Source organism: Anthonomus grandis, chromosome 8, assembly GCF_022605725.1.
Source record: "Anthonomus grandis grandis chromosome 8, icAntGran1.3, whole genome shotgun sequence".
NCBI lineage: Eukaryota > Metazoa > Arthropoda > Insecta > Coleoptera > Curculionidae > Anthonomus > Anthonomus grandis.
The window spans coordinates 15,607,359-15,635,130 of NC_065553.1; the positions used below are offsets into that span (position 1 = coordinate 15,607,359).

General features: G+C 31.2%; 5 protein-coding genes across 5 annotated transcripts in view; 1 reads left to right on the forward strand and 4 right to left on the reverse strand.

Annotated features, from left to right (window-relative positions):
- Positions 1–1,372, reverse strand: part of LOC126739973 (WD repeat-containing protein 47) — a 132,299-nt gene extending 130,927 nt beyond the window's left edge. The window contains exon 1 of the mRNA XM_050445810.1: positions 1,220–1,372. The gene's annotated coding sequence lies outside the window, so the exon portion shown is untranslated. The remainder of the gene's footprint in view (positions 1–1,219) is intronic.
- A 1,328-nt stretch (positions 1,373–2,700) lies between these two features.
- LOC126739712 (uncharacterized) lies at positions 2,701–4,853 on the reverse strand. The gene is made up of 2 exons (XM_050445507.1): positions 4,567–4,853; positions 2,701–3,790 (listed from the first exon to the last, which is right to left on the reverse strand). The coding sequence occupies exons 1-2, from the start codon at positions 4,680–4,682 to the stop codon at positions 2,869–2,871; spliced, it is 1,038 nt and encodes a 345-aa protein (XP_050301464.1). The 5' UTR covers positions 4,683–4,853; the 3' UTR covers positions 2,701–2,868.
- A 720-nt stretch (positions 4,854–5,573) lies between these two features.
- On the forward strand, positions 5,574–17,742 carry LOC126739240 (ras-related protein Rac1). The gene is made up of 4 exons (XM_050444815.1): positions 5,574–5,918; positions 8,729–8,981; positions 9,037–9,171; positions 12,381–17,742. The coding sequence occupies exons 1-4, from the start codon at positions 5,884–5,886 to the stop codon at positions 12,534–12,536; spliced, it is 579 nt and encodes a 192-aa protein (XP_050300772.1). The 5' UTR covers positions 5,574–5,883; the 3' UTR covers positions 12,537–17,742.
- LOC126739242 (chromosome transmission fidelity protein 8 homolog) lies at positions 14,805–27,772 on the reverse strand. Its single transcript, XM_050444816.1, has 2 exons — positions 27,634–27,772; positions 14,805–18,066 (listed from the first exon to the last, which is right to left on the reverse strand). Exons 1-2 carry the CDS (start codon positions 27,681–27,683, stop codon positions 17,763–17,765), a joined length of 354 nt encoding a protein of 117 aa, XP_050300773.1. The 5' UTR covers positions 27,684–27,772; the 3' UTR covers positions 14,805–17,762.
- LOC126739239 (general transcription and DNA repair factor IIH helicase subunit XPB) lies at positions 23,081–27,603 on the reverse strand. Its single transcript, XM_050444814.1, has 12 exons — positions 27,288–27,603; positions 26,892–27,234; positions 25,899–26,109; positions 25,776–25,845; positions 25,544–25,718; positions 25,337–25,487; positions 25,125–25,283; positions 24,943–25,065; positions 24,674–24,858; positions 24,135–24,618; positions 23,436–23,588; positions 23,081–23,375 (listed from the first exon to the last, which is right to left on the reverse strand). The coding sequence occupies exons 1-12, from the start codon at positions 27,388–27,390 to the stop codon at positions 23,187–23,189; spliced, it is 2,346 nt and encodes a 781-aa protein (XP_050300771.1). The 5' UTR covers positions 27,391–27,603; the 3' UTR covers positions 23,081–23,186.

Consider the following 27,772-nt stretch of genomic DNA (forward strand, 5'->3'; position numbering starts at 1 on the left):
TAGTGATAAAACAGAAAAGTTATACAAAAAATAATTATGTATACTTAAGAGAACAAAAAAGTAAAGCAAATGATACTGAAACTGTTGAAATTGTTACTGTTAAAATTATTTGTATTGAGAATTAACTGGTTATCAATCATATCATAGTCACTTTTAGTGATCTTAAGCCATAAATAATTATAAATGCTCAGTATGAAACTGAAGCCTAAATAACATATATTTAGGATTTGACTTGCCATAATAAAATCAATGCTCAATCATATATGTTCAATACTATCAAGTATAAACTATTAGTTTTAAATACATTAAATCATAGATGATTATAATCACCATTTTTTAGTGATAAAAAATGTTCGTTAATTAAATTGCTAAGTGTTTTTAGTCTGAATTATACTGGAGAAATATAGTGTCACAGCACGAAAAAAAAAACATTGACTGATCTTAATGATCAACTCATTAATATAGAAAGGAAAAAGCCAAGATTTTACACAAAGAAGGCAATATACAAGCCTCTACTTGAAAGCAATTCTGTTCCACTTCCTGTTTAAAGATTGGTAGGATTTTGTTTTATTTTTTTAGTAAAAATTGTAAAATTATTAGATGTCAATTGTATCAAAAGATATGTATACATTGTATAAGTGTATAAATCATCAAAGAAAGAAGAGAGCCAAGATTTTACACAAAGAAGGCAGTATATGAGCCTGTACTCAGAAACAATTCTGTTCTAATCCTGTCTTAAAGATTGGTATGTTTTTGTTTTATTTATTGTTTTATAATTGATAGGAACCACAAGTTGTTCTTTTTTTTAATAACATATTTTATATCTTCAACTAATAGTTTTTATGATGGTTTTTAAGTTCATTTCTGACAAATATTTTTTGCTTTTTGTTTTAAGACATGCAAGGTGTACCAATTTTTCCTTGTAAACTAATGAGGGTATAGATAATCCTTTAGGGAAATTAATAAAAATTAGTAATATTTTTATAAGAAGGAAGTAATCATAAGGTATATATATATCATTTTTTTAAACTCGCCCACATTATAAACTTTTCTGATTAATACGCTCTATTTCTCGCTAAAATAAGTCACAGGATGACTCAATTGTTATTAAAAAATACAAAAAAATAGGAAAATAAGAAGAGGTAAACAAACCAAGTCATTTAAATGCAAAAAACGGTTAAGAGCAAACGTGTAATAATTTAAAATGGTCATCACTTACCAATCAATTAAGATTATTAGAAAACCTTGAAAATCTTGGGTAATTTGTTATAGCAAAAATCACATTGTAAACATCAAAAACTCCGAGTATGACCTTACTTTTCGTTGGACTTCGGTTCGATTTTTGCTTTGACAGCCTACTGACAGTGACAGATTCAACTGTTTGACATTTGTGTGACGGGTTATTGACGTTTGTTTACATCGGGCAATTAAACGGGAGTTGAACGCCTTTAAGCCTCGTTTCCATTGAGCGACTCTTCGTTATCGATTTTTATAAAACTGCCATAGTTTTTGATAGTTTTGAAGTTTGGTTATGACAAACAAAACAAAAAACTTTCTAATTTTTTATTTTCTTCCAAGTTGCGGACGTTTTTTTTTACGTCTTTTGTCCAAGCTTTAAAAATAATAAAAAAATTTATACAACCCTTAAAATAGGAATAAATATTTTTTGATTATTTTTCTTTAACTTAAAACAAGTGAGGAGTTAGAGATAGGAGTCAATCAAGTTGAAATAACCGTAAAAACACAAAAAAAACAATAAAATAACTATATTTAATTTAATAAGCCATTTAGCAATAAAAATTCATTAATATATAAAAAGCAAAGCAATTTCTAACAATTTCAATATTACTATTATAATGGCTTGTTGTCCTGCGATTATTAACTTTACTTATATTAAAAATTGTGGTCTACAGAAAAGCTATTTTCCGGAAAAGTGGACGGAGTTTAATATTTTTCTCTTACATAAAATTAAAAATCCCACATAATTTAATAATAACTATTTATCCTGTTCTTTCCAAAATTTTGGGAAAAAATTATGTAGCGCCAAATTCTTCATTATTTAAATAACACCAATCTAATTCCAGAATTTCAGTCTGGGTTTCGTCAGCCGTGTCACCGGATTTCCTCAAGTTGCAGACAATATATACACAGCATAAGGAAGACTAATTATTTAAGCTGTGATATATATTTAGGATTTTGCATAAAGATCAGACAACCGCCTTATTTCTCTTAGGCCGATCGCATACTTATAAGACATTTGTTTCAAACATGTCTGCCACAAAACGAATTTTATACGACACTGCTTGCTCCAATTTCAAGCGTCATTTGTTTCCCACTGCTGCAACTAAATGCACGCTACTTAACAATAATTTTAATAAAAATAAGTGAAATGGAAGATAATCCAACATTTAATGTAAAATTTGTACAAATCGTTGAGAAATACGATGTTTTGTATGACCATACCATGGAAGACTACTCAAATAGATATGTGCAATAAAAAGCCTGGAACGAAGTTGGAAAAGAAATAAATAAAACAGGTAGTGTTTACTTTTATAATATAATATAGAGCGTGTCCTGGTAACATCTTACCAAATGGGATTTTTTTTTATTATTGAGTAAAAAATAAAAAATGTCCAGAAAAAGTTCTGGTTTGTTAAAAAATAATATTTTTGTGCAAAATGTTTTTCTATTGCATACAGGGAGGCCCAAAAATTGAATGAACGAAGCAGACTTTTTTCTGAACATTTCTTGATTTTTTTAACTCAATAAAAAAACCCATTTGGTAAAATGTTAACTTTTTACACACTGTAGTTATAAACATAATTATTAATTTAAAAACGTGATGAAGAACAGTTATAATATTATTCATTATAAACAATATTTTGACTGCCAAGGTAATGCCGCATAGGGCTGATTTACACATGAACATAATCTATCTCGCAATATTATCGCCTCATTTGTGCCGCGCTGATATTGAGGGTGAAAATTTTGTAATATTTGTTGTGTGTTAATATTATTATTTGGTAACCTGCCCATTTCAAATATTGGCTCTGACATTTTTCCATCCATTTTTCTTATAAAATTGTGTAACACACAAATTGCCTTAACAATTTTATCAACTTTTTGGGGTGAGCATAGTATAGGTCTCTCTAGAATTTTAAATTTTGACACCAATATACCAAACGCACATTCTACACTTCGATGAGCTCGTGATAACCTATAGTTGAAGATTCTTTTCGGGTTTGTTAAATTTCTTGACGGATAAAGCTTTGATAAATTTTTACAAAGAGGGAAGGCAGGATCTCCGACAAAATAATAGCGAAAAGCCGGCTCGTGTGGTTCTTTGGGCAAAGGCTGCGGTGGTGGAAAATTGAGTGTGTTTGCCTGGAAGTTTCGTCCAATACTTGAATTTTTAAATACTGCCCCATCACCATTTCTACCGTAGTCGCCAACGTCAATTGCAGTAAAATTGCTATCTGCATCCGCTATAGCCAATAATTGCAATGAAAAATAACTTTTATAATTATGAAAGGCGGATCCCGTCTTGGCTGGACAATATATTCTAATATGTTTTCCATCGATACTACCAATACAATTCGGTAAATTCCAAAGTTCGTCAAAGCGTTCGGCTTTTTCAATCCATTGCAATTCACTTGGAAAAGGCATGCATTCCATTTGCAAACTTGACCAAATATTGTCACAAACTTCTTCAACTAGCTGTCCAATTGTAGAGTCTCCTCTCATAAATTGGAAAGATAACTGCTTGAAACTCATTCCGGTTGCCAAGTATCTAAAATAAAATTTTATTTTTAGAAGCTGCATGTAAGGACAAATGTAAAAATTTAAGATCTGCTTATATCCATCATTTAAGGCAAAAACCACCACGTGCTGATGATCCAGAGATCATCAGCACAAACAAAGAAAAAATATTATTTAGCAGACTATTTGGACTTTCTCCTGCCGTTCACTAAATGTATGCAACAAAAGGGTAGCATTCCATCTCCTAAAAATATATATGAAGAAACAAATAATATTTCGACTCAAGAAGAATCTTCATGCATTTCTAAGAATCCTCTACAAATGAACCTTTATTAGTTACTGAAAGCGCATTAACTCGCAATAAAAGTTCTGCAAAAAAGCGCAAAGAAGTGGACCCTCTATAGAGAAATGTGCCATTGATTATTTTACATCGAAAAGCCGAGGCCAATCGGAAAAACCGGAAGATGCTGACTTGCTATTTCTTAAAAGTCTTCTGTCCGATTTACAACGAATGACAAACGCCCAAAACCACGAATTTAAATATAAAACAATGCAAGTTATTGATAAAATACTTTATACAAACCACCACCAAATAATTTTACCCAATCACTTTCTCAACAGATTTGTTATAATTCAAGCAACAGTAACTTTCACCCATTTTCAAACAGTTCTCAAGCGCAAAATACGTACTCTTCAAGCCAACTAAGCACACCTATGACATCTCCAAATACCGATTATGACTATTTAAAGTTGTAACACATAATAAATACTTACACAATTGAAATGAAATTTGATTTAGTTACTTACCTCATTGTAATAATTAGTTTTTCCTTTGGTGTAATGGATTCCCGAAATTTTGTATCCGATCTCTTGATAGAAGGTCCAATTATATCCAAAAGTACTAAAAATGTCTCTCGTAACATTCTTTAAAATGATTGAAATTTTGCTTGATCTTCCATCATTTCTTCACCAGTACAACTTTTAAATATACTGCGATGAAGATTAGCTGTACTATATGGATGAACCCAATATCTTCGAGTATTTTTCTTCTTTCGCCTTCGCAATATTGTACCGATAATAACGCCACATCTTCATCCGACGACATGATGACTAAATGTGCGAACTACGGATTTTTGTTTCCTACATTTCCTGATATTTGTGTTCAACAGTGTTGAAGTGACATGTCGCAGACATGTTCGAAACAAATGTCTTATAAGTATGCGATCGGCCTTAGATTTTACTAAAGCATTTGATACGATGAATCACGAGATACTCTTATCTTTGTTATGTCATATAGAATTTTCTGTGTCGATCTTATTAAAACTTATAGTTGTATCACCTTTTCTTTCAAACAGCAAGGAGTTCTTTTAAATGGCAAAATCTTAGGTACTTAATATTATCTCCGGCGTACCACAAGATAACATTTTGAGCACATTGCTATATACAATATACACATCATACCACAGAACACAAATATATAGTTTAGCATAAACTATAAACATAGTTTATACAATAATCTTGCGCTCCTAATGGATTATAAGCTAAGATTTACTAACTTTGCACAATTCCGTAATCTGTATTTAAAAATCATCTTTGGTAGGGCATACGATTTTGGGAGATTAGTATAAAAATAAATATTTTACAGGAATTTTCAACTATCCTAAAATTGAAATAATCTAAAAAATACATCTCAACACGAGCGTCTTTGGGTGACAGTAGAAATTGCCAATGATCGCTTTCAGGTGTAATTCTACCTTAAGCTTTGTGACGTCAGTTGACAGTGTTGTCGCTTTCATTGCTGTCAAAAATGACATTTGAAGTGACAGGTCACCGCCGAAGTGAAATTTTTTTTGCTTGTTGCGGGTGGTAGATTCAATGAAAACTTCTAAAAATAAATGGTTGTAATATAAAATTGATTCTAGTGGGCGACAAAATACGTAAATATTACCACAAATACAAAAGTGTCCGTTTAAAAATAAACAATTTATGCGTTCGAACAGTGCGATATAGTGTAATATAGAACTGTTGGCTTGGCCTTGCTTTTGACACCTCACACACCCAAGTTTGTTAAAAAGTTGTGTTTTTAATTATTGCTTTTTTAATAATCATCTTGATTGAGCCAAAATGCAAGCCATAAAGTGTGTCGTAGTTGGAGACGGGTAAGATTCTCATATAATTCAAACACTTATGACACTGTTTACCCAATTTGTTAAATGGTTTCTTCAAAAGTTCTAATTTTTTTTTCGTAATTAGCAACATTTAAAAATCCTTGATAAACAGAATATTGCTAATAGCTTTGAGTAATATCAAATTATATACTTCCTATTACAAATATTCTGAATAATTTCTTTAATTTGAATCATCAGGGACATTTGATCAAACATGCAATTTCTATCTAAACAATTTGTTTATCTTGGTATAGATAAGCTAATCATAATGACTGTTTTGTACCAACCCAACTCTAGCTAATGAGTTTTAAGCATGCCTTATGTATCATCATTCAGTTGAAATACATGAACATCATGATCAGAATTTTTACAGCAAAATTTACAGTTACTCATTTCATAAATTTTCATTATTCTTAATGCCCACATTAATATGTGGTGGGTTTATTATAAATGAGTAAATGAAGCACCAATTACTATATTTACATTTAATAAATTAATAGATAAAACAAATATTATAGATATGGAGTATCCCAGATGATTTTTCACATCTTTGGGTGCAATGATTGATGAGCATAATTATCAAAAAAAACTCTTCCATATACCCAAAAATTTAGAAAGAAGGAAAAAAGACTTTAAATTATTAAGAGTTATTGATTGTTTTGTGCATTAAAAATTTAAAAAAATGGTAGTTTTTTCTTGTCCTCATATTAATAACATCATAATTTGGCCTCTTTCAGATGACTACTTAAACAAAAAATTTTAACTTTTTTAGTTACCTACTGCAGTATAAATCTTAAGTGTCATAGTATATTTTAATATAATATGTAATATCAACAATTGAAACATGTAAAAAACTTCTTTGTATATGTAAACTGTTTTTTGTAAATAATTCCTCTTTTGTTTTTTATACTTTATTTCCATTATAACTGCAACGATATTTATACTAAAAAACATTAACATGTATTATGTTTCATGATGTGTAATAATACAACTCTCTGTAATAATGTATATGTCTGAATTAGGATAATTTTAATGGAAAAGAAGTTTGTTACATGTTGTTATCTATCATTTCAATAGGGTCAATGAGCCAGTGGTCGGACAATTTAGAGAAAACTAAATTTAAATCATGAATAAAAAAATATTGATAGGTTTGATAGAACCAAAGTCTTTTGACATGAATAATTTGGTTATTTGGGATAAAGTTAAATATATCAGTTTTGTCTATAAATTTACTTAGTATTTTTGGTATTTACTTAAGTAAAAAAAATGCTGTTTTGTTAGTAGTCGGACAGTCTTTGCCAATGGTCGGCCGGGTAGTTGCCACTAGTCGGACACCTTCTTATTGGCTGCTTCTTTACAGTCCTGTATTATCAAGGGTTTACTAGAATTTAAGTGCAAATTTAATGTTGCAGTCTTAAAACCTACTTATTTTTGTTTATTTTATTAATAAAAAATTTAAATCATGGGTAATTATATAAAAGGCTATTAAATAAAGTAAAAATATTTTATTGGGGTAAAAAAACAAAAATTTTCTCCACATAGTATCAATCAATAATTTGTTTTTGCTGTCCGACCACTGAATACCATCTAAAACTTTTCTTTACAATATATATTAGAAATAGAAGGAGCTTATTTATGTAGCAGTAAGCGAGAAAAAGACAAAAACAAAAAAGCTTCACTTTCCAGTGGTCTGACACGCGTCCGACTGGAGTATTTTTTTATAGAGTAATTTTGTTATATACCGGAGTTATAACAAAATTATATATGAGTTTACCGGACACCTAAAATTAACCTTAAAATATTTAAAAAATGAGTTTTTTGTCATATATATGGCATATTTAGCCCATTTTTTATATACATGAAGCTAAAGAACCTCATAAGTTAGTTATTAGGTTTTTAAACCTACCTTAAAACTGCCTTATTTTTATCTTTCACACACAAAAACTGGGGAGCACAAACTGGTGGTCACTTTAGCGCGCTTTTTTTTCTTTCAAGGAGACAACTTAAGAATATAAAAATTTCTAGAACCAAAGGTAAGGATTGGCAGAACTGAATTATTTAACTCATTGGCGTAACATTTCAAAGTTATTTCACGATAAATACGTTTTGTCCGACCACTGGGGTTTGTCAGACTACTGGCTAATTCACACTATCTAAATTTTTCAAGAATTTTTCAACAAAAAAATTGCTAGATAGTAAGTTTTTATGTTTCAATCTTAACCTCAACTATCATCTGAATATCAAGTTATGAGCAAAATAATATGTGGTATTAATAAATCATAAAATAGTAATGATTATATATATAGTTTTAATGGACAAAAAACCCCAGAAGTTTTCAGCTATAAAAATATGCATTTTCATTGAACTGCTCAAAAACAGCAAATATATAAAATGTGATTGTTCTATATTTAATTAATTTTTTACTTTATGCAATTTTTTCTAACCCTTGACCATAGTAGTATTGATTGACTTGACACAATTACAAAATCATTGGTTAAACTTAGTATTTCATTAAATAAAGTTGATTTTCTTTCTTTTCATGATATGAAATAGAGTTGTATAGAAAAATACAATATTGGGAAGTCCATATTTTTTTACACTAATTGATAATAGTTGATCTAAACATAAGCCATGTAGATTACCATAAGTTCTAATTGAAAGGTTTACAAGCAAAATAATTTGGTTGCTAGAAAAATTATAATAAACAAAACCACTTTGTGTCTACAAATAGTAACACAAATAAGAATTTTTTTATAATTTTATATACCCATTTCTCAGCTAAACTAAATCATTTATTACAGTGCTGTAGGTAAAACATGCCTGTTGATTTCCTACACAACAAATGCTTTCCCTGGAGAGTATATTCCAACAGTTTTCGATAACTACTCTGCAAATGTCATGGTTGATGGAAAACCCATAAACCTGGGCCTATGGGATACAGCAGGTCAAGAAGATTATGACAGATTGAGGCCTCTATCATACCCACAAACAGATGTATTTTTAATATGCTTTTCTTTGGTAAATCCTGCTTCATTTGAGAATGTTAGAGCAAAGGTAATAGATAACTCTAAAAGGAAAAGAATGCATGAACATATAAATATTGTTACAGTGGTATCCAGAGGTCAGACATCACTGCCCTTCCACCCCTATCATCTTAGTAGGTACAAAACTAGACCTTAGGGAAGACAAAACCACCATTGAGAAGCTTAAGGACAAAAAGTTATCTCCCATAACTTATCCACAAGTAAGAATGTTAAATAATATATAGTTCTTTTTTATCAGTTGAAACTTCCTGCTAAAATAGATGCATTTTTGAGCTTTATCCCACCCACATTAATCACAATCAAAAAGCCACTGTGGGAATTTATAAGTACCTAACATTAATTAAATACTTATTATTTTAAATCTAGTATCTATTTATAATGGCCTTTATTCTTTTTACATATGCAGTGGTGGGAAAATGTATGGAAACTTTTTATTTTGACAAGTATATTTATTGCAGCATATTAGAATATGATTTCTAATAATTTTTTATGATTTTAATTATGTTCTCAATATAAAATAATTATTAGGTACTCATATTAATAATTTTAAATTATAGCTAATTTTCATATAACAGTTTGAAAATAAGTATGAAAACATTTACAATTTATAAAAAAATGTTATTATAAACCTTATGATTAACACTTTTTAGTATTTTGTAAAATACCTGTCAGCATCTAAGACTGCCTGACATCTTCTAGGCATAGAGTCAACCAATTTTTAAAGAGTTTCTGCAGGAATTTTTGACCACTCAGATTTGATAATATTAAAAAGTTGTTGCTGGTTGTTTATATTGGAATGCATCTGAATATGGCGATCTAAGATGTCCAATGAGATTTAAGTCTGGGGATTGAGATGACCATTCAAGAACAGTTATTTTTTTCTCACAAAACCAATCTTTTACTAGCTTGGACAAATGTTTTGGATCATTGTGCTGTTGAAATATCCATTGCAGTGGCATATCTTCTGCGAATAGTAGCATTGTATGTTCCAATATCTGTATTGTAATCGGCCCATTTTATTCTTCACTTGAATAATTGGCCCTGTCCGAGATTAGGAAAAACATCCCCAGACCATTATGTTCCTACATCCATGCTTCACAGTTGGAATTAGGTACTTTGCTTTGACCCACTGGTCTCGTTACCTATTTATTTATTTATAATATTTCAATAACAATAGTTTTACAATAAATTGGCTGATGGCACAATTGATTTTAAAAATCTGTGTGTGCAAACCAGAAAATAAATACAGTTAAAACTAAATAATAAGGCCTCTATAATAATATAATATTTGCTTTATGTTTTATACCGCAATTATAAACTCAACTCAACAAACTATTTATTCAACTCAGACATGCACCATTCAAACATAATTTTACAAATTTTCCAGATTTATGTTGTTATCTATAATCCATTTATTTATTAGTCTTTTTAGTATTATGTAGGGTTTTAATTTAAAAGTTAAAGGCAAGCTATTCGAAAGCTTAGGACCCAAAAAACATATATGTCATAATAAAATTGTTAGTTTCACCTGTGGTAAGGTTATATTTTGATTAGTAACATTTCTGGATCCAAACTTGTGTTGCATATTACATCTGAAATGCTTAGATTTAAGCATATATCTTATAATAGATTTGAAACTATTGCGATCAAATGCTGACATATCAAAGGATTTTTCTATTAAGTTTCTGCCAGTTTTATTGGATCCTCTACTTCACTCGCATTCCCACATTAATATTGTTGCGGGAAGGCTAAAAACATCTATATATGCCCTTCGTCGCCTAGCTGGATGTTTATCTGAATCTGGCTTAAGAACAGCCTATTTTGGCACCTTCCATCCCATAGCCACATATGCTATTCTAGGGTGGGGTCATGCCCCACTAACAAAAAGGTTGTTTTCACTACAAAAAAGGGCAATCAGAATTTTGGGTAGGCTGGGTTGGAGGGAGGATTGTAGATCTGTTTTCTCTATGAAGGGAATACTTATCCTACCTTCTGTATATATATTGGAAAATCTTTTATGGGTACACAGGAATAGGGATCGGTATAAAGTACATGGTGATATACACAACTATGGTACTAGAAACACAAATAGGCTAGTTCCAATTTACCAACGCTTAACAAGGTGTCAGAGTGGTCCCGGATTTCTAGCTATTAAGTTATATAATAAACTTCCTATCGACTATGTGGATTTAGATTTGGAACGTTTTAAGAATAAAATAAAACAAATTCTAGTCTCTAATGCCTTCTATTCAACTGAAGAGTTTTTAAACTTCACATTGTATCTGTGATATTGAATACCTACCTATATATTGCATTTTATTTAAGACATATTGTGATTGTGTATTATTCATAGTATGTATATCAATCATTGTGTTTTGGTTTTAATGAGTTTTATGTAGTGTTTTAGGAAAAAATTTCTTATCAATGTTTATTAACAGTCACCCTATTTTTTAACTTTGTAATTTTTGACTTGTGTGAATACTATTTTGTATATTGGCATTAATAAATTGATTGAAAGTAAACTATGATTTAACCAGTTCTTAACTTTCATACCAATTTGCTCCGCTTTTACTAGTACTGAGTGCCAAGAGTGTTCCTTCTGTTTTTTTGCTCAATTTTCTGCCATTAAATTCAAATAGAGAAAATTTGCTTTCATCACTCCATAGAACAGTATTCCATTTTTCTTGACACTAAGAGAGATGAGCTTGGGGGCAAACTCCTTTCGGGCTTTTCTATTTTTCTTTGATAGAAGTGTCTTTTGTCTTTTTAAAAGCAGCTCTTCCGAAAAGACCTTTATCAAGTAGACAGTTTCTTATGGTTTTACTTGTCAAATTAACACCAAATTGCTCTTAGATTTCATTTCTAATTTGTGTGGAGGTTTTTCTAGGATATAGTTTTGAGATCCTTAAAATAGTTTTATTTGTTGAGAAGTAGTTTAACGACGTCTTCGGTGCATTTCTTGCATCACCACGGCTATCGAATTTTTGTATTATTTTCATTAGAGCTCTTTTACAAAGAAATATTCACAAATCTTGCAATAACGACATTTTCTACCCATTTTAAATAAATCCACAATTTTTTGTCTAAGATCACATGAAAAATAACGGTGTTTTGGCATGATGAATAAATATTTTACACAAATATTTGCACTGAAGAACTAAGACTGAATACTTTAAACACAGAATAAAAATAGTTTCCATACTTTTTCCAACCAGAAATGTCTTATCGTCAAGAAAACATAAACAAAATACCTTGCTGAATTATTAAATACAATAATTTGTATGTCAGTGGTGTTTCTGTAATTTACCGAAATTTAAAAGGCTCTAGAATAATAAAATAATACAATAAGTATTATTAAGAGTATACATTTTTCCATTACTGTATGTGATAATCTCATAAATATTTTTAGGGCCTAGCTATGGCAAAAGAAATCAGTGCAGTAAAATACCTAGAATGTTCAGCATTAACTCAAAAAGGTCTAAAAACTGTCTTTGATGAAGCCATCAGGGCAGTACTATGCCCAGTAATGCCGCCAAAGCCAAAACGTAAATGTACGATTTTGTAATAGATTTAGTAACCATTTATTTTTTAACAAATGGGTAAACTGTCAGCTGAAAAAGTATTTTTTACACAGCTCAGAATCATTCCATAAGAAATGTTGATGGTCTAAGAAAAGATGCTGTGAACGTGTAAAAAATATTTTTAGTCACAGTGGTTGTCTTAGGGGTAGGGTTTTATTTATTTTAATCGAAAGCTTGTACACGTGATAATTGCCTATCTGTATTTGCATGTGTTATCTGTTTTCACCCCCCTAAAAAGGATGTTTGATGTTCTGTATTGTTGTAGGTTTAGTCGAATTTAATATTGTTATCATACTGATTTGTTATTTTATAGTGGCAATTTTTTAAATTTATTTTTATTAATATCAGGTAGGCAGTTAACATTAAATTCTTTGCTTATTCTGCTGTAATAAATAGCCTCATTATAAGCTATTTTGTAACCTTGCCTGTAAAGTGGAATCGCTGTATGGGACAGGCACAATTTTAGACTACTAGATAGTCATAACAAATGATGTTAAGTAAATGTGATTAATTGTTTTTAATATGGGAAATTGTCAACATAGGATCATAGTGGGTTTTAACTGCTGATTTCGCAGACAGAAAGGTTTCAAATTTGGTAAATGGTTAATGGATTTAAAATGTTCAGAAATATCAAACTTTTATAAGACATTCCCAACTTGATTGACAATCACAAGATAAATCTTTATACTGTTGAATATCCTAAACTGACTCTATGTTGTAAATTTCCTATCTTATAATTTAATATAAAGTTTTTGCAATGATTTTTTATAATTAACCATAGTGCATTTATCTTTTATTTCACAGTAACTAGGTAACTTGCCATACAACCTTCATTTTCAATATTTTAAGGTGTAAATAAACAAAAAAAACTACATTTAGAATATTTTTGCTATTTGTTTAATTACCTGGCTGCATACATATGTTATCTAATTATTTTATAACTTTTTCTTTATAAAACTAGTTTCAGTTATCATAACCACAGTTCTGTTTATTTACATTTTTTGTTAGTGGTTGTTAGTTTTTCTAAATGATGTGAATCGTTGGTAGATAATTTAATAAGTTTTTATTTATATAATTACTGTGGTTCCGTCATTAATAATAAATAGGATCTATGCGGATGACGTTTGAAATATTTTGTTTTAAACCACAGAAGGTATAAATTTCTTAATGTTAAGTTGTAACATATTTTGTAAAAAATAACATTTATATGATGGAATAAATTTATTTCTAAGTTTCTTTTCTTCTGTTTCATTAGGTGTATTAGATAGGTGGGAGTCTGTTAAATAAATGTTATTGATGTTCAACGCCAATAGGGATAAAATATTCTGAATGTCTTTAAAGTAGTTAGGCAGACGGTTTGTTGTTATGAATAATTAATTGTTGTGCTCGCGGACAGTAAGGTGCTGTGTATAAATTGCAATATGTATATATCAAATTTAAGTTTTGTCTTTTTTTTTAATTATAACTGAAAAGATCAAAAAGTTTCAATTATAAGGTAGCCCACAACATACAAGGAAAAGCAAAAAATTCCGTTATTTGCTTGGTATAAGTTAATTAATAACCTTCAGGGCAACATTTATAGAGTGACCAAAGTTGGTATTGAATAGAGAAGTGTATGCATAATATTTTGAGTAGTATATGAAGATAGTAATAATCCAGGGTGGATACAGTATAAAAATGTATGTTTAAAAAATATCTACTTAAATATTGTTTCACTATATAATAATTAGTGTAAATATTAGTTTTTTTTCAGAACCTTTTCTTTAGTTATAATCATTTGAGCTAGTCCTAAGCTTCCATACATTGTACTAATTAGTGATTTGCAACAATTATACAAAAGTATTTATTTAATTTTTATTAATTTAATTTTTCTGATGGGAAGGATATATTTTGAATAATAATCGATCAAAAAAACATACCTAAGCTGCTGCTAATTAATATTTTATCCTAAACACCCTGTATAACTATACTTATCCCTTACGCTCCCGAGTCTACTTTTTTTTAGAATTTTGAGACAAAACTTTACGCCAATGCTTATTATGACCTCATTAGAGATCCTAATTTTTTTCAGAAAAAAAAATCACATTTGATAAGATTTTATGGACTCTCACGATTGTGTTGGATAGGAGTCAAAATGATACTGGCACAAATGTGAAAAAAACTAAAAATATATTGAAAATGTTTATTTCTACGAAAATACACTACTTAACATAAAATGTTTCGAAGCAATTTTGGTTTTTTTGTAAACATAAGTAAACATTACACTTAATACATTTGATTCTTGATCTACTTTGACAGGATTCCAGGCGACAAGTGTTGGGATTTTTTTGATCCTCATGTACTGGCCAATGATCAAACCCATCGAATCTTTTATCTTCACAAGGTAGAGGGGTATATCTTACCGTCTTGGCAGAAGGTTCTTCATTTTCATCCGTTTGAGCGTGTTCATAGTTTTAGATTTCTTTTTTTTGTTCCGCAAATCATAAATTCTCCTAATGCTAGTCGAAACTGCAAAAAATCTAAGATTTGCTTTGAGCTATATCCATTTTTTCTACAGTCATTTCGATATTCCATCCAGCTATTCACAATAGCTATGTCAAATAAGTGTATAATGGTTTTAAATGTCCATTTTCGGGTTTTAAAGTATGTTCGATAAGCCTCAGTCATTTGATCACAAATATCAACTCCGCCCATCTTTTCATTATAAACTTTAATTGCATTTGGACAGGACACTTCTATATGTTTTTTTTTGTTTTGATCCCATCTCTGAACAGTTTTTACTGGTTCTATTCCAAAAGCCGTAGATGCCATGACGACTGATTTGTTATCTCCATTTTTTCAAACATACTTTCGTATCATTTTTTACGTGCACTTCTGCGTCGCCTCTTTTCATAGTAGCATCTTTTTGAAATACACATCCTTTTACTCTGTTTGTCATTATGGTTCCCGTTCCTTCCATTTTTAAAATAATGGCATTGTGGAAAAATATCGGTCAAAAAAAATAAAGCTTCCAGGTGGCAAGGTTTGTATTAAACGAAGAATAACTGATGGCCCTAAACCAAGTTGTTTATCTGGCAATGGCGTCAAGGAACCCTGGTATATTTCGAAGTCCAATATTGTACCACAAGACGTTGTAATGACAAAATTCTTAAGTCCAACCGGCCTTGGTTTATTTCTGACAAATTGACGTATAGGACATCGTCCTAAAAAGGGTATCATTAGCTCATCAATTAAAAAACAACCATTCTCTGGCCTGTGAATTTCAAGACATCTTTGTCGAACTCGGTCTATCATTGGTTGAACTTTCCAGAGATATGATTCTTCTTTTTGATATCATCCGATACTGATAAATTAGATAGAAGTTTATAAAAGCTGTCACGCGCCATAACATTAGCTATGAGAGGTAATCGATATTTGATACTCCAGTAAAGGTGGATTCTAGGAAACTTAACATCCCATAATTGCATGCATACCAAAAAATTGCCTAATTTCTTCATCAGTCAATTTTGGAGTGATTTCCCTACCATGTTATTGCAAGTAATACTGAGAAGTTAACGCTGCCCCCATTTCAAAAAACTCATCATTGAAATATCTACTAAAATAACCCCATGGACTCAAAACTGGCTCAGGTTCATGGTTATCAAACATAGTAGGGATTTCTTTGCCTTCAAATGGCTTCTTTACCCATGTTGGAGCAGAAGACTTTTTTTGGCTGGTACTAGGTCTAGGCGCGTCCTCGTCACTGCTGTTTTCGGACTCTTCATCTTCCGATAAAACGCGTTCGGGTGGAGCAAAAAATTCATCATCATTATCGCTTTCTACCTCGAAATCGGACTCAAGGTCATCAAGGAGTTCATACACGTCATCTGGATTGGCTGCGAGCCTCTCCAAGTTCAATAATCTCTTGGATCCTATATAGAAAAAACATAACTATTAAAAAACGGTACCGAATTTTTGGGTATTGGTTGGCTCCCAGCCGTTACAATTGTGATATAGCGACATAGTACGCACTTCTAAAAATGGCCGCAAAATATTTTGACTTATTTTTGAGCTTATTAGGGAAAACAATGCATTACTTAAATAATTTGACATTAAAAACACGGTTTAAATTAATTTTAGTTAAAACCGTTATTCGCCATCACAAGTCACAAGAATTCGAAAAAACAAATTAAACGGTAATTCATGCTCCTCTGCCGAAGTCAAAATGACTTCGGCACTACTAAATCCAGCCCGTGCGTTAAAAGCATAAAGAGGTGTCTTGCACAATCGTGTCGTATCGTTTTGGACAGTTAAAATATCATTTTGATGTTTATATCCCATGTTAATAAGACTCACACAATTGTGACATGCTGGAGCTTAAGGGATATACCTACCGTCTCTGCTGGTCACCTATCTGAAGGTTTAAAATGACTTATATGGAGACATATTTTTTAACAGTCCGTTCTGGAAATATTTGAAAAAGGGGCAGTTTCCTTTAAAAAAAACACCTTGAATGGATGTCCTCGGACAATGGATGAATTATTTATTAACTTATTAATACCAAAATGTCGCTCTAAAATGAAAAAGCAATTAAAGCTTAAAATATGATTTTTTTGAGAAGAAGTATATATAGATTTTAATTCAAAGCGAAGCCAAATAGGGTTTTGAATCATTCAACATAATTATGTTTATTCCTAACAGTAGAGATACTTGATAGCAATTCGGAAATTTTGGGCAAAGGTTTTTCATTTGAAACATCTTTTATACAAAAAAAATTATACAAGTTGTGCGATGTTCGCAAGAATAAGTGTGATATTTTGTCCACCATTGCTTCGCTTTTCCTAATTTGGATTAGAGAGATGGAAGTTGCTTTTACTGCTCAATATATAGTATAGAATCCAATATTATAGCCACTGCCATTTAAGCACAAAAATATGTCTATTCTATGATCGGTCTATTGTTTGCTAAATGCTTTGTAAAAAAAAGTAAAAGCCGCTTTAATCTCGATATTAAGCACCAATCTGTGTATTATGATAAATTAATTTTAATCGTTATTCTGTTTTTTTTACATAGATAAATTATGTCACTATATTCTATGTCATGAACTAATTGGGACTATATTTTGTGTATTTTGTACATATTAAAAAAATTACTATATATTAAAAAATCATATTAAGATTTATAGAATAAAATGCAAAATATACATTAGAAGCTTGTTGTTCAATTATTTCCTAATACGCCCCAACAATAGGCTTCGGCCTAGTTTTAAAAATAATCTTTTTTTTAATAATGCATTTAACCAAGTACTCAGTGTCTCCCTGCTCGTTTTTACACTTTTCTAATAACGCGACGGGTTTTTCGATTTTCGCTTCTTTCCCGTAAAGCAAGTGGTATCCAATAATTAGCACCGGCTGGCCAGTTTTCGTATAGTGTAGGTCTCCGATGAATTTGCCTTCAAAGGAATTTTCGGAATCGGTTTTTAGGTCACCCTGCAGCTCTATTATCCCATATTCGTCTGTCGCACCGTCTGAAGGCCTAAAAAAGTGATTTACCCAATGAATAAAATATGTATTTAGCATTAAAGTTTTTATTAATAATTGGAATTTGTATATAGAGTATGAGTATGATAATAGTAGTAGTATGAGTAAAATTGGATGACTCATAAAAGTATACCACATAGGGTGAGAAAATCAAACTTTTGTGATATTCCGATAATAAATAAATAAATTCAATTTCTTTATTAACAACCATTTGGTCACAATTCAGAACACGGCTGTCAATAGTCAAACAAGATATTTCCCAAGAATTAATATTTCCTGAGTTTCTCTTCTATGACGCCAAATTTTCATTTACTCTAATGCAGTTTCCCCAAATCACATAACGCAATTTGAGAAAGAATTAACATAGCAATATAGGATGAATAAAGGACCTAAGTTACCCGAATGACACAGAAAATCCCAAAATTGCTGGATCAGATTTAAGTAGGTACTTCGGCAATTAATGTGATATAAAGGGGGATTGCTCTATAATTATAGCACATTCCTTTGAGGGTTACTACACTCGACATTTTGTGCTCATTAGTTTTATTAGTCCATAAAAATAACAAAGTTTGTAATTATAACCAAAATCATAAGGAAAATGTTGCAAAATGGGTGTTGGAGTTACCGACAACTATAGAGGGTGTCCTAACTCTATTTACACAGGATTGACAGTTGTGACTACACAGTGTTTCAAAAACAAAGTTTTATTGTCAAGTAAGTTTTCTTAAATAGAACGCCCTGTATATATTTCACCAAATTTTTACTCTTTATTTAATTCTACATCAAAAATGTATAATACACTATAAGTCAAATATTAATTAAATTCTAACGCTGCTGGAAGAAGTTTCTCTAGCAGAACGATGTAATATGTGCCTTTAACAAGATGGTGCTTCACCTCATAACTTGCAGGTTGTATCAATTATCCTTGACAATAGATTTGGAAAGTACTGGATCCGAGATAGAGGTCCTGTCAAATGGCCAGCCCGGTCACATGACTTAACACCGCTAAATTTTTTCTTGTGGCGATATTTAAAGGGCCAAGTTTACACTGAAGAGCTAAGAAATTTGGAGGATTTTAAAAACAAAATTACACGTGCTTGTAGAGCAATTCCGGAAGAAGTAATAAGAAGCGTCTGTACCACACTGAGCTAATAAAAAGGTACGAACTCTGTTAAAACGAGAACGGTAAGCAATTTGAACATTTCCTATAAGTTTTTTAAAATTATTCTAGTTTTATAACCGTTTAGATTGAATAAAAATTAAATAATATCATAATGAGCAATTATCTCAAAAACCATCAATATTTGACGTATAGTAACGTATTCTGCATTTTGGTGATACTTTAGACGTATTATACATGAAGTCTGATTAGAAATTACCCTCCCAGTAGCATGCCTTAAGTAGCCGTTAATTCTCGAAGCCGTAAAATTTTCGGTTTCTTCTTGCGGTTACTGTTATATAGCGGTCTTGAGCATGAGTTGTAGCACGTTCTCGGCCTCCACCATGCCTGTAAGCTGCAGACCCAGTATCTGCATATCGATTCCATGCACGACTCACGACACTTTGGGACACATTTAGCCGGTTAGCAACTTCTTCTTGAGTTAGGCCCTGTTGTAGCCAACGTACTAATTGCTCGAGTTGCACTGTTTCTAACCGTCGTAGAACCATTATTTTTAAGAAAGTAAAGAGATTTATTGGTAACAATGAGAATAATAAAGTCTCAAGCACTTTTATGTGACTCAATTGTTAGGATTTTGAAACGAATTCTTTAAAAGAGATAAGAATGTGTGAAAAAAAGTAAAAAACGACAAAAAATATTTGCTATCAACAGGATTTACTCATACCATAAAACCCAACTTGATGAATTTTATTTTTTTAGGCAAATTTCGGTAATTCATAATATATCCAGTTCAATTGTTGAGCAGTTTATTTGTGATTCGAGGGACACTATGTGCGTTTCCTCAAACTTCTATGTGAGATATCCTCTTTTGTCCTCCAGAAATGTGAATATTTAAATAAATGTCTTTATTTGGTGACCAAAAAGGCGAAGATTAGCTAAAGCTACTTTTATCTCTTAACCTTAATAATAATAACAAATGTGTTGACCAATAAGTAAGTAATAACATTAAAATCAACCAAGGAACAAATTAAAAGAAAATAAATTATTGTATGACATGACAATAAAGTACATGTATAGATCCGCAGGAAAAAAATTAATTGTGCAATTGTTCCTCAAGAACAAGTTTTACATTCGCATTTCTTGGAGATAATTTCCTTAACGCAGATATTTTGGTCTTTGATTTGTATAGGGTCGATACAAAAATGTAAAAAAATTAAACTTAAAAAGGAATAACATTTGGAGCCACTGCAATCGATAAATAAATGTAGACACATGATTAAATTTCTTAAATTACACACAAATCGACAACACGTTGCAGTCCATGCTGGGTTATTTTAGCAAGGCAAGGATAAAACAGTCATTTAAAATAGGTAACACCAACGATACTGAGAATTTTTGTTTGTCTTAAAATTTAAAGTATGTTTGTTAGCAAAATAGGTTTATGCTCTACTTAACCTTAGATATCCATAGTACCTTAATTCAATAGGAAAATCTTACAAAAAATAAATAAATATATATTATCAATAGGGCATATAAGTAGTTATACAATTTTAATGAAATGGAACAAAAAACAGACTAATTTTAAAATAGCAAATAGAAAGAGGGCAGATTTAAAAAGTTTGAAGGAAAACAAATTTCAAAGTTTTACTATAGGCATATTTTTTTTATATTCAACTCTTCTGCTGGAAATAATAATTAAGGATTTTATTTCATTTTATGTTTAAAGATTCGTGGCTCCAAAATCTTGAAACAATCGGGAATATAGTTGTAAAGCTTTGAAATATCATAGGAAAACCTCCGTTCATAAATAGATGTTGGATGTAGAGATGTTATCAAACCTTTAATATCATTTTCTGTGTCCTTAGAATCCTAAAGAAAAATCAATAGTTAAACCTAGAATCTTGACGTTCTCAACAAAAGCAAGCCGGTTATAATCAAATCGAATGTAGATATTATTTTCCACATTAGCATGACGATTTGTGCTCACAAACAGTAATATCTTAGTTTTATTGCCTTTAATAGAAAGATTTTGTTCTTTCGAGTAGCGTATGCGTTTAAGTTATTATTTATACTTCATAATCTGGATCAAAATAATGAATTAACTGAGTATCGTCAGCATACTGGTACACCTCAGAGCTCTCTACGACTAGAGGAGGAATCTGAAGTATATAACAAGAATAAGAGGTCCCAGGATCGATCCTCGAGGAATTCCGGAGATTATGTATGATTGTTTCGGATCTGAATAATGGTTCTTGACTCGTTGAGTACGATTTCCGAAAGACAGGATCTTGTATAACGCGATTATGAAAAGCTTTTTGATATATGTAAAAATCAATGAGCAAGGAGATTCCCCATCCCCTCTACGCCAACGACACATAATTATATTTGTCATTTAATGCTAGTAATATTGAAAGAGCTAATTTTTGTTTGAATGCTGACCTTGCTCTAGTAAATAGAGTCTCGACAGATCATTCTCTTAAATTGAATCCAGCCAAGAGCGTGGCAATGTTATTTTGTGGTGATAATAGCAGAAGGGCGGTTTTGGATCATGTCCAACTAATTCTTAATGGAGAACTTATCCCTTTTCATGTCTCAACTAAAACTCTAGGCCTAATGATAGACGTCAAGCTAAAGTTCACAGATCACATTACAAGTTGTCTTAAGAAAGGATTTTCAATGCTAAAAAAACTTTGCAAGCATAGATCTTATTTGTCAAAAGAAACAAAAAAAAATTTATGCGACTCATTAATTCTATCCCATTTTAATTATGCAGATACAGTATATGGACCATTTTTAGACTGCGCTAACTCTGCAAGAATTCAAAAATTACAGAACTCGTGCATTTATTTGTAGAATTAGACGTAGGGAAAGGGTATCACATAAATTAGTTGATCTTAAATGGCTTAACATGTTAAATCGCCGAGAGTTGCACTCCATATGTTTTTTTTTATAAAATAATGAAACTTAAAGCACCACCATATCTCTATAATAAGCTCAGATATCGTACTGACGTTCACAATATAAATATTCGCACGCATGACGTTTTGTCTATACCTTTACATAAGAAAGAAATTTTTAAAAAGTCATTTTCTTACAATATTGTGTCCAAAATTAATAAATACAAAATTTGGGATTTTTCTAAATCTACATAGGCTTTTAAAAAATCAATAAAAATGGTTCTACAAAACATTATAATATTTAATGCATTGAAATAATTTATGTTATTTCTTGTTAATACTGACATCTCTGGTAAATCAGTCGCCCTGGTTCTGTTCTCTTTTGTGTCGGGATTCCGTGTTTGGATCTGGCGCGCGTTTGGAAATATTTAGATCGTTAGATTTCTTTTCTTTTCGGTTAGTTATGGATGTAGGGTATGCATGGTATTCGTACAGTTTATAATGCAGTTCGCGACTTTTTTTTTAATTATAAGTGTAATATTCAACGCCCTAACAGCTCCTTCTTCTGAGGGTAGCTATAACATGACCTTTATTTCTTCTTTACAGTTACGTGCTGAATTAATACACATTGATGGATTTTTTTTTCTTTGTATTTATATTGTAAACTTATTTATATCTATGAGTGAGCATATGTAATATCTTATGAGGAAATATAGACTGTCTATTATTATTATTATATAGTTTTTAATGTTTCAGGTACTATCTTTTTTATATATAGCTCAGAAATAAAATCATATAATTTGTCCCGTATTACTCAAAACCCTAAGTTACAAATACAATTTTTCAAATTTTTATTAAAATTAATACTTTTCACTTTTTTTGATAAAGCTAATGTTGTAAATACCCGGTTTTTAAGTATTCGTTCAAGGAATTTACAAGTTTGAAAGAACATTTAATGATTAATGATAATTAGCTTATATACATTAAAACAATTTTCTTACAAAAAAAAACGAAATATATTTCAGTATTTTCCTTTTTAAAATAATAACACATGCTTCTAAGTATAACAAAAAGTATTTGGTACAATCACAAATAATCCTAATACCGAAACTTCTTAAACAAAGGATGCTTATTTGTGTTATTCGAATTTTTAAACTGATAATAAACGGCATCGTCTGCCCCGGACATCGAGCCCATTTGACCTGCCCGTCTATTAGCGCCTGCCCTCGGACCGCCTTCGCCCGGTATTTTCTCGTCTTCACAGTCTATATCACTTGCTGCTAATACCTACAAATCGTTTATATTATTTATTATCCCTTTCGCTTTTATACTATAAAAGACATTAACCTGTTGTAGCAATTGCCCTTGTTGTTCTCTGGTTTTATAAGCCATATCCGGCTCGTTTTCCATACCGGCCAGTTTGGTTATCACTTTGTAACTGTAACCTTGGTTCACTAAGAATCTTTGACGTTTTCGAGAGTAATTCATTTCCATTGTATCCTAAAATTTACGAACTAGATACAAATGAATTTTTCTTAACATTAAAGCTGTTGTAAGCTTTGTTTATTTAGGTGTTTTATGGTCTAATGATGCTCTAGTCGGGCAAAACATGTAACCTTTGTTGCTTTATTAAATGTTTCTGTGATGCTGTAGATTTCGTTTTTGCCTTTTAAAAAAAAAAACGTAATTGTATGACCAGCATCTTTGGGAAAATGGATGAGTTTTTTCGAGTTAATTGAGGATAGGCTTTTGCTTCCCAGAATGTGACCCAATAGGCAGTGGAATTATTATATTTCAATTGACAATATAATTATAATTATATAATTGACACATTAGTTCATGTAATTTGTTTTTATTAATGATATAGGTTAACCTAATTTGTTCTTGTTTTTGGTTAATTTGTATTGAAGATGTTATAGTTAGTATCTGTAATTGGCTTCTGGCTGTTGATACTGTTACAATAAATAAATATTTAATTTTTTTTCCAATTATTTCAATACTATATTCTTCTTAAGATCCCATGTAAAACTTAATTGACACACTTACCTGTGACACCAACGTATAGAAAAACGCATTATACTCCTCTGCAATAGCTCCCTTTTTAGCTCTTAAAATACGACCTAATCGTTGAGCCTCCTGCCTCCTAGAACCTCCGTGAGATGAAATCTGAATTAGCACGTTCGCTTCCGGTAAATCAAACGAGGTATCTGCTACTTTAGACACAAAAATCGTGTTCACTTTAGGATTAAATTTGAAGTTTTGCAATATCTGTATACGTTCAGTTTGTGTGGTGGGTCCGTAAATGTACGGCCTGTGCAGTTCTCGCGCGTAATGTTTCAAAGCAAACACGTTATCGGAAAAGACAATGGTTTTATCGCCACGTCTTTCGTGATACCTTATTAGGTACTGGGTGGCTCTAAATTTGTTGGGATTCATCACATATAATAACAGTCTTTTGCTGGTCTTGCATACAAGGTATTCTCTGTAAAATTCTGGGGTCATGGGACACCAAACTTCTGCACACTGAACCCTATGAAATTAAGAAATAAATGCTTGTGTTAATGATAAAGTTGTTTCAACAATACCTAGCAATAAATCCTTTTTTCTGTAATTCAAGCCAATTAGCCTCATATAATTTAGGTCCAATTAAAAAGTTCAAGTCAGCAATTTTATCATCCTCTCTCAATAACGTAGCTGTCAAACCTAATTTACAATGTGACTGCACAATAGTTAAGACCCTACGGAACATTTTGGCAGGGATTGTATGTACCTAAAAGATAATTTTTGTTTCTATTTTTTTTCATAAATCAACTGCTCTTTAATTCAGGATGTACAAATATTTTGAATAATTTACCTCATCTAAAACCATAATACCCCATTCCTGTTCTTGCAACCATTTCATGGTCTGCTCGGCTTCCCAAGACCTTTTCTGTGTATGTGTAATCATGGAGTATGTTGTAACTAGGATGCTGCAACCCTGAAATACATTATTTCATCAATAAAAAATAACAAAAAAAATACAACAAATTATTTCACCATTGGCTTATCTTTGGCTTCTGAAGTAAACCTACAAATCATACTATCATCAGCTGTAGACCACATTTTAAACTGTTGTTTCCACTGTTCTACAGATACACCAGAGTTACACAACACCAATGCTCTCTTTCTAACTGTGCAACATGCTGTCACTCCAACCTTTAAAATATATGAAATGTTTATTTAGGTTTTTGTAAATTGCTAATATTTACCAAAGATTTACCAGCTCCACAAGGCAATACAATAACCCCAGACCTTGCCCTACCATTTCCAAACATTTTTCTTAAACTTTTTTCCTGGTAAGGTCGGAGAACTGCTGATGGTCTCAAATCTATATTAATATCAGCATTGACTGTATCATTTCTAAAATTATTTGAGTAAGATTATATATACAATGCCTTATAACTATATCCTTTTACCTAAAGTCATACTCTGCCAACAAGGGGTACTCTAACTCAATACATCTTTTTTGAATTACCTCAATTTTTTCCTGATTTACCTCAAAAGATACAGTCTGGAGACTGGTATCTTCTTCATCCTCTTCATTATCCATTTTTTCATAGAAGTTTGTGATATCATCTGGCACAGTGGTACCTACAAACTTCCAAATTTATTTTTGTTCTTCCTCACACAAATTAAAACTCTTATTACCCTCTGCATTGGTCTCTGATGAAGCCCCTGGTTTTGCACCAAAAGATGGAACATTCTTTTTATCTTGGACCTATAAGCATGTTTATTATTGCGAAAATAGAAAATTTAAGGCTAGATGTTTACTTGTGTTATAAATCCTTCCTCAGATTCACCCTCTACATTCCTTCTTAATCTGCACTCTTGTATCACAGGGTCTTTAAGTAATTTTTGTAGAATCTCTGGAAAAGGGCTCTCAACAAAGTATTTGTTATGTTTTAAGACTAGTTTGACTTTTCCATATGACAGGGTACATAACTTAATGAATTCAATGATACCATCTGGAACACTTGTTTTGCTGCAAAATGTATGTTGTGAAATGTATAAATAGAATTTATGGTAATTGTTACATAGTACTGGGTGATGGTGGAGAAAACTTGAATTCGTATGCCAAGGCATACATTTTCATTTAACATCAAGTATTTTAATATAAATATTTAAATTTAAGGTCTATGTCAGTGACTGTGAATTATATATTATAAAAACTATATGGATTAAAGCTGTTAAAGGTGAATCATATATTTATAAACCCAATTTGGGTGAAGGTCTGATTTAGCTGAAAATTTCACCTTAAATTATTGGCAAAGACTTAAAATGTGTGAAATTTTAGAGTAGATAATTTACAAGTTAATTTTTTTCCAAAAAAAAAACTGACTGAATTTTAAAATTTTTATACATTTTCATCATACTTGGAATTATAAACACAAACCAATCCAACTTTTCTGAAAACCACACTTAAAAACATGAAAAAACAGGGTCTGTCTCAACACTAAGATGGGAGGAAACAGTCCTATAATATCATTTTAGAATAATGAGTACATTTTTTAGAGTAATATAAATTCTCGAAAGCTAGTTTTCCAATGCTTTTATAGTTGGGTTACATTAGGATGTGTTGGGTTTATAATTCAAGGTCAAAATTACATATGTCATCTAACGCTAACACATATTTTAAGCTTTTTCCCATAATTTTAAATGCAATTTTCACAAAATTTGCAAAACTAAACCTTTACCCAAATTTCTTTCGCTCTTAGTTTTTTCAGCAATTCTTTAACCAAATAACTATTTTATATTATTACTTACCTTAAGCGTTTAAGGTACTCAATAATATCATTAGTTTGTAGACCAACACTAACAGCAGCATACAATGAATAAGCTGTGAGTTTATACTCATGAATATGCTCAGGTCTACAAACGGGCTCAGATATAGCAATCAAAAAGTCATGGGCATGCTTGTAAACAGGAGAAAAAGACTCCAAAAATATGTGTCCATTGGGAGCAACCCATAATGGTCTTGAGGCATTGTCTGGCTTTAAGATCATTTGAGCCCTGTAGTCTTTTGCTCCAAATTCATCTTCTTGTACTTTTTCATCATTTTTCTCAGCATCCCTGGCCGCTGCTCCTGGGACAGACGCATCCTCACCTTCTAAAATGCACGCCTAATAGATACTCTCAAATAAAGCTTGGAAATGTAAAAACCTGTTAGATCTTCCTCATCTGGGGCCCATGCATCTTCTTCATCTTTCCTTCTCTTCTTAGAACCCTTTTCGGATTTGAATCCAGTTCGCTTCGGTGGGCCCATTTTAAAATAAAATTACCAAGCTTCACAATCGATGAACAATTTCACAAAACCTCACAATATCACAAAATAAATGGAGCTCCCTCCCCAACTAAAGAATTGAGTTTTTTGAGGTTATCCTGTTCTTTGACATTTGACGAACCGGGTACGAAACTCTAGCCACGACCAAGATTAAAATGGAGGGAAGGGAACTTTCACTCGTATAATGTAAATAAACGGAGAACAATAATTAATTTTTATACTTACATTTTTATTAATGTTGATTTAATATTTTTGTAGCGTGAAACATCATCCATTATGCGTTTCTATTTGTTATGAGCACAAAAATTGTAAATAAACAGAGAGAACAATATAATATACAAACATTTGACAGTTGACAAGTGAC

Excerpts from the sequence above, each read along its gene's own strand:
- LOC126739712 (XM_050445507.1), bottom strand. The coding sequence starts at position 4,682 with ATGTTACGAGAGACATTTTTAGTACTTTTGGATATAATTGGACCTTCT. Across the intron at positions 3,791-4,566 it reads AAACTAATTATTACAATGAG|ATACTTGGCAACCGGAATGA; the intron begins GTAAGTAACTAA and ends ATTTTATTTTAG.
- LOC126739240 (XM_050444815.1), top strand. The coding sequence starts at position 5,884 with ATGCAAGCCATAAAGTGTGTCGTAGTTGGAGACGG. Across the intron at positions 5,919-8,728 it reads TGTGTCGTAGTTGGAGACGG|TGCTGTAGGTAAAACATGCC; the intron begins GTAAGATTCTCA and ends CATTTATTACAG. Across the intron at positions 8,982-9,036 it reads TTGAGAATGTTAGAGCAAAG|TGGTATCCAGAGGTCAGACA; the intron begins GTAATAGATAAC and ends ATATTGTTACAG.
- LOC126739239 (XM_050444814.1), bottom strand. The coding sequence starts at position 27,390 with ATGGGCCCACCGAAGCGAACTGGATTCAAATCCGAAAAGGGTTCTAAG. Across the intron at positions 25,488-25,543 it reads TTGGCAGAGTATGACTTTAG|AAATGATACAGTCAATGCTG; the intron begins GTAAAAGGATAT and ends AAATAATTTTAG. Across the intron at positions 25,284-25,336 it reads GTGGAGCTGGTAAATCTTTG|GTTGGAGTGACAGCATGTTG; the intron begins GTAAATATTAGC and ends TATATTTTAAAG.
- LOC126739242 (XM_050444816.1), bottom strand. The coding sequence starts at position 27,683 with ATGGATGATGTTTCACGCTACAAAAATATTAAATCAACATTAATAAAA. Across the intron at positions 18,067-27,633 it reads AAATCAACATTAATAAAAAT|GCCTTCAGACGGTGCGACAG; the intron begins GTAAGTATAAAA and ends TCACTTTTTTAG.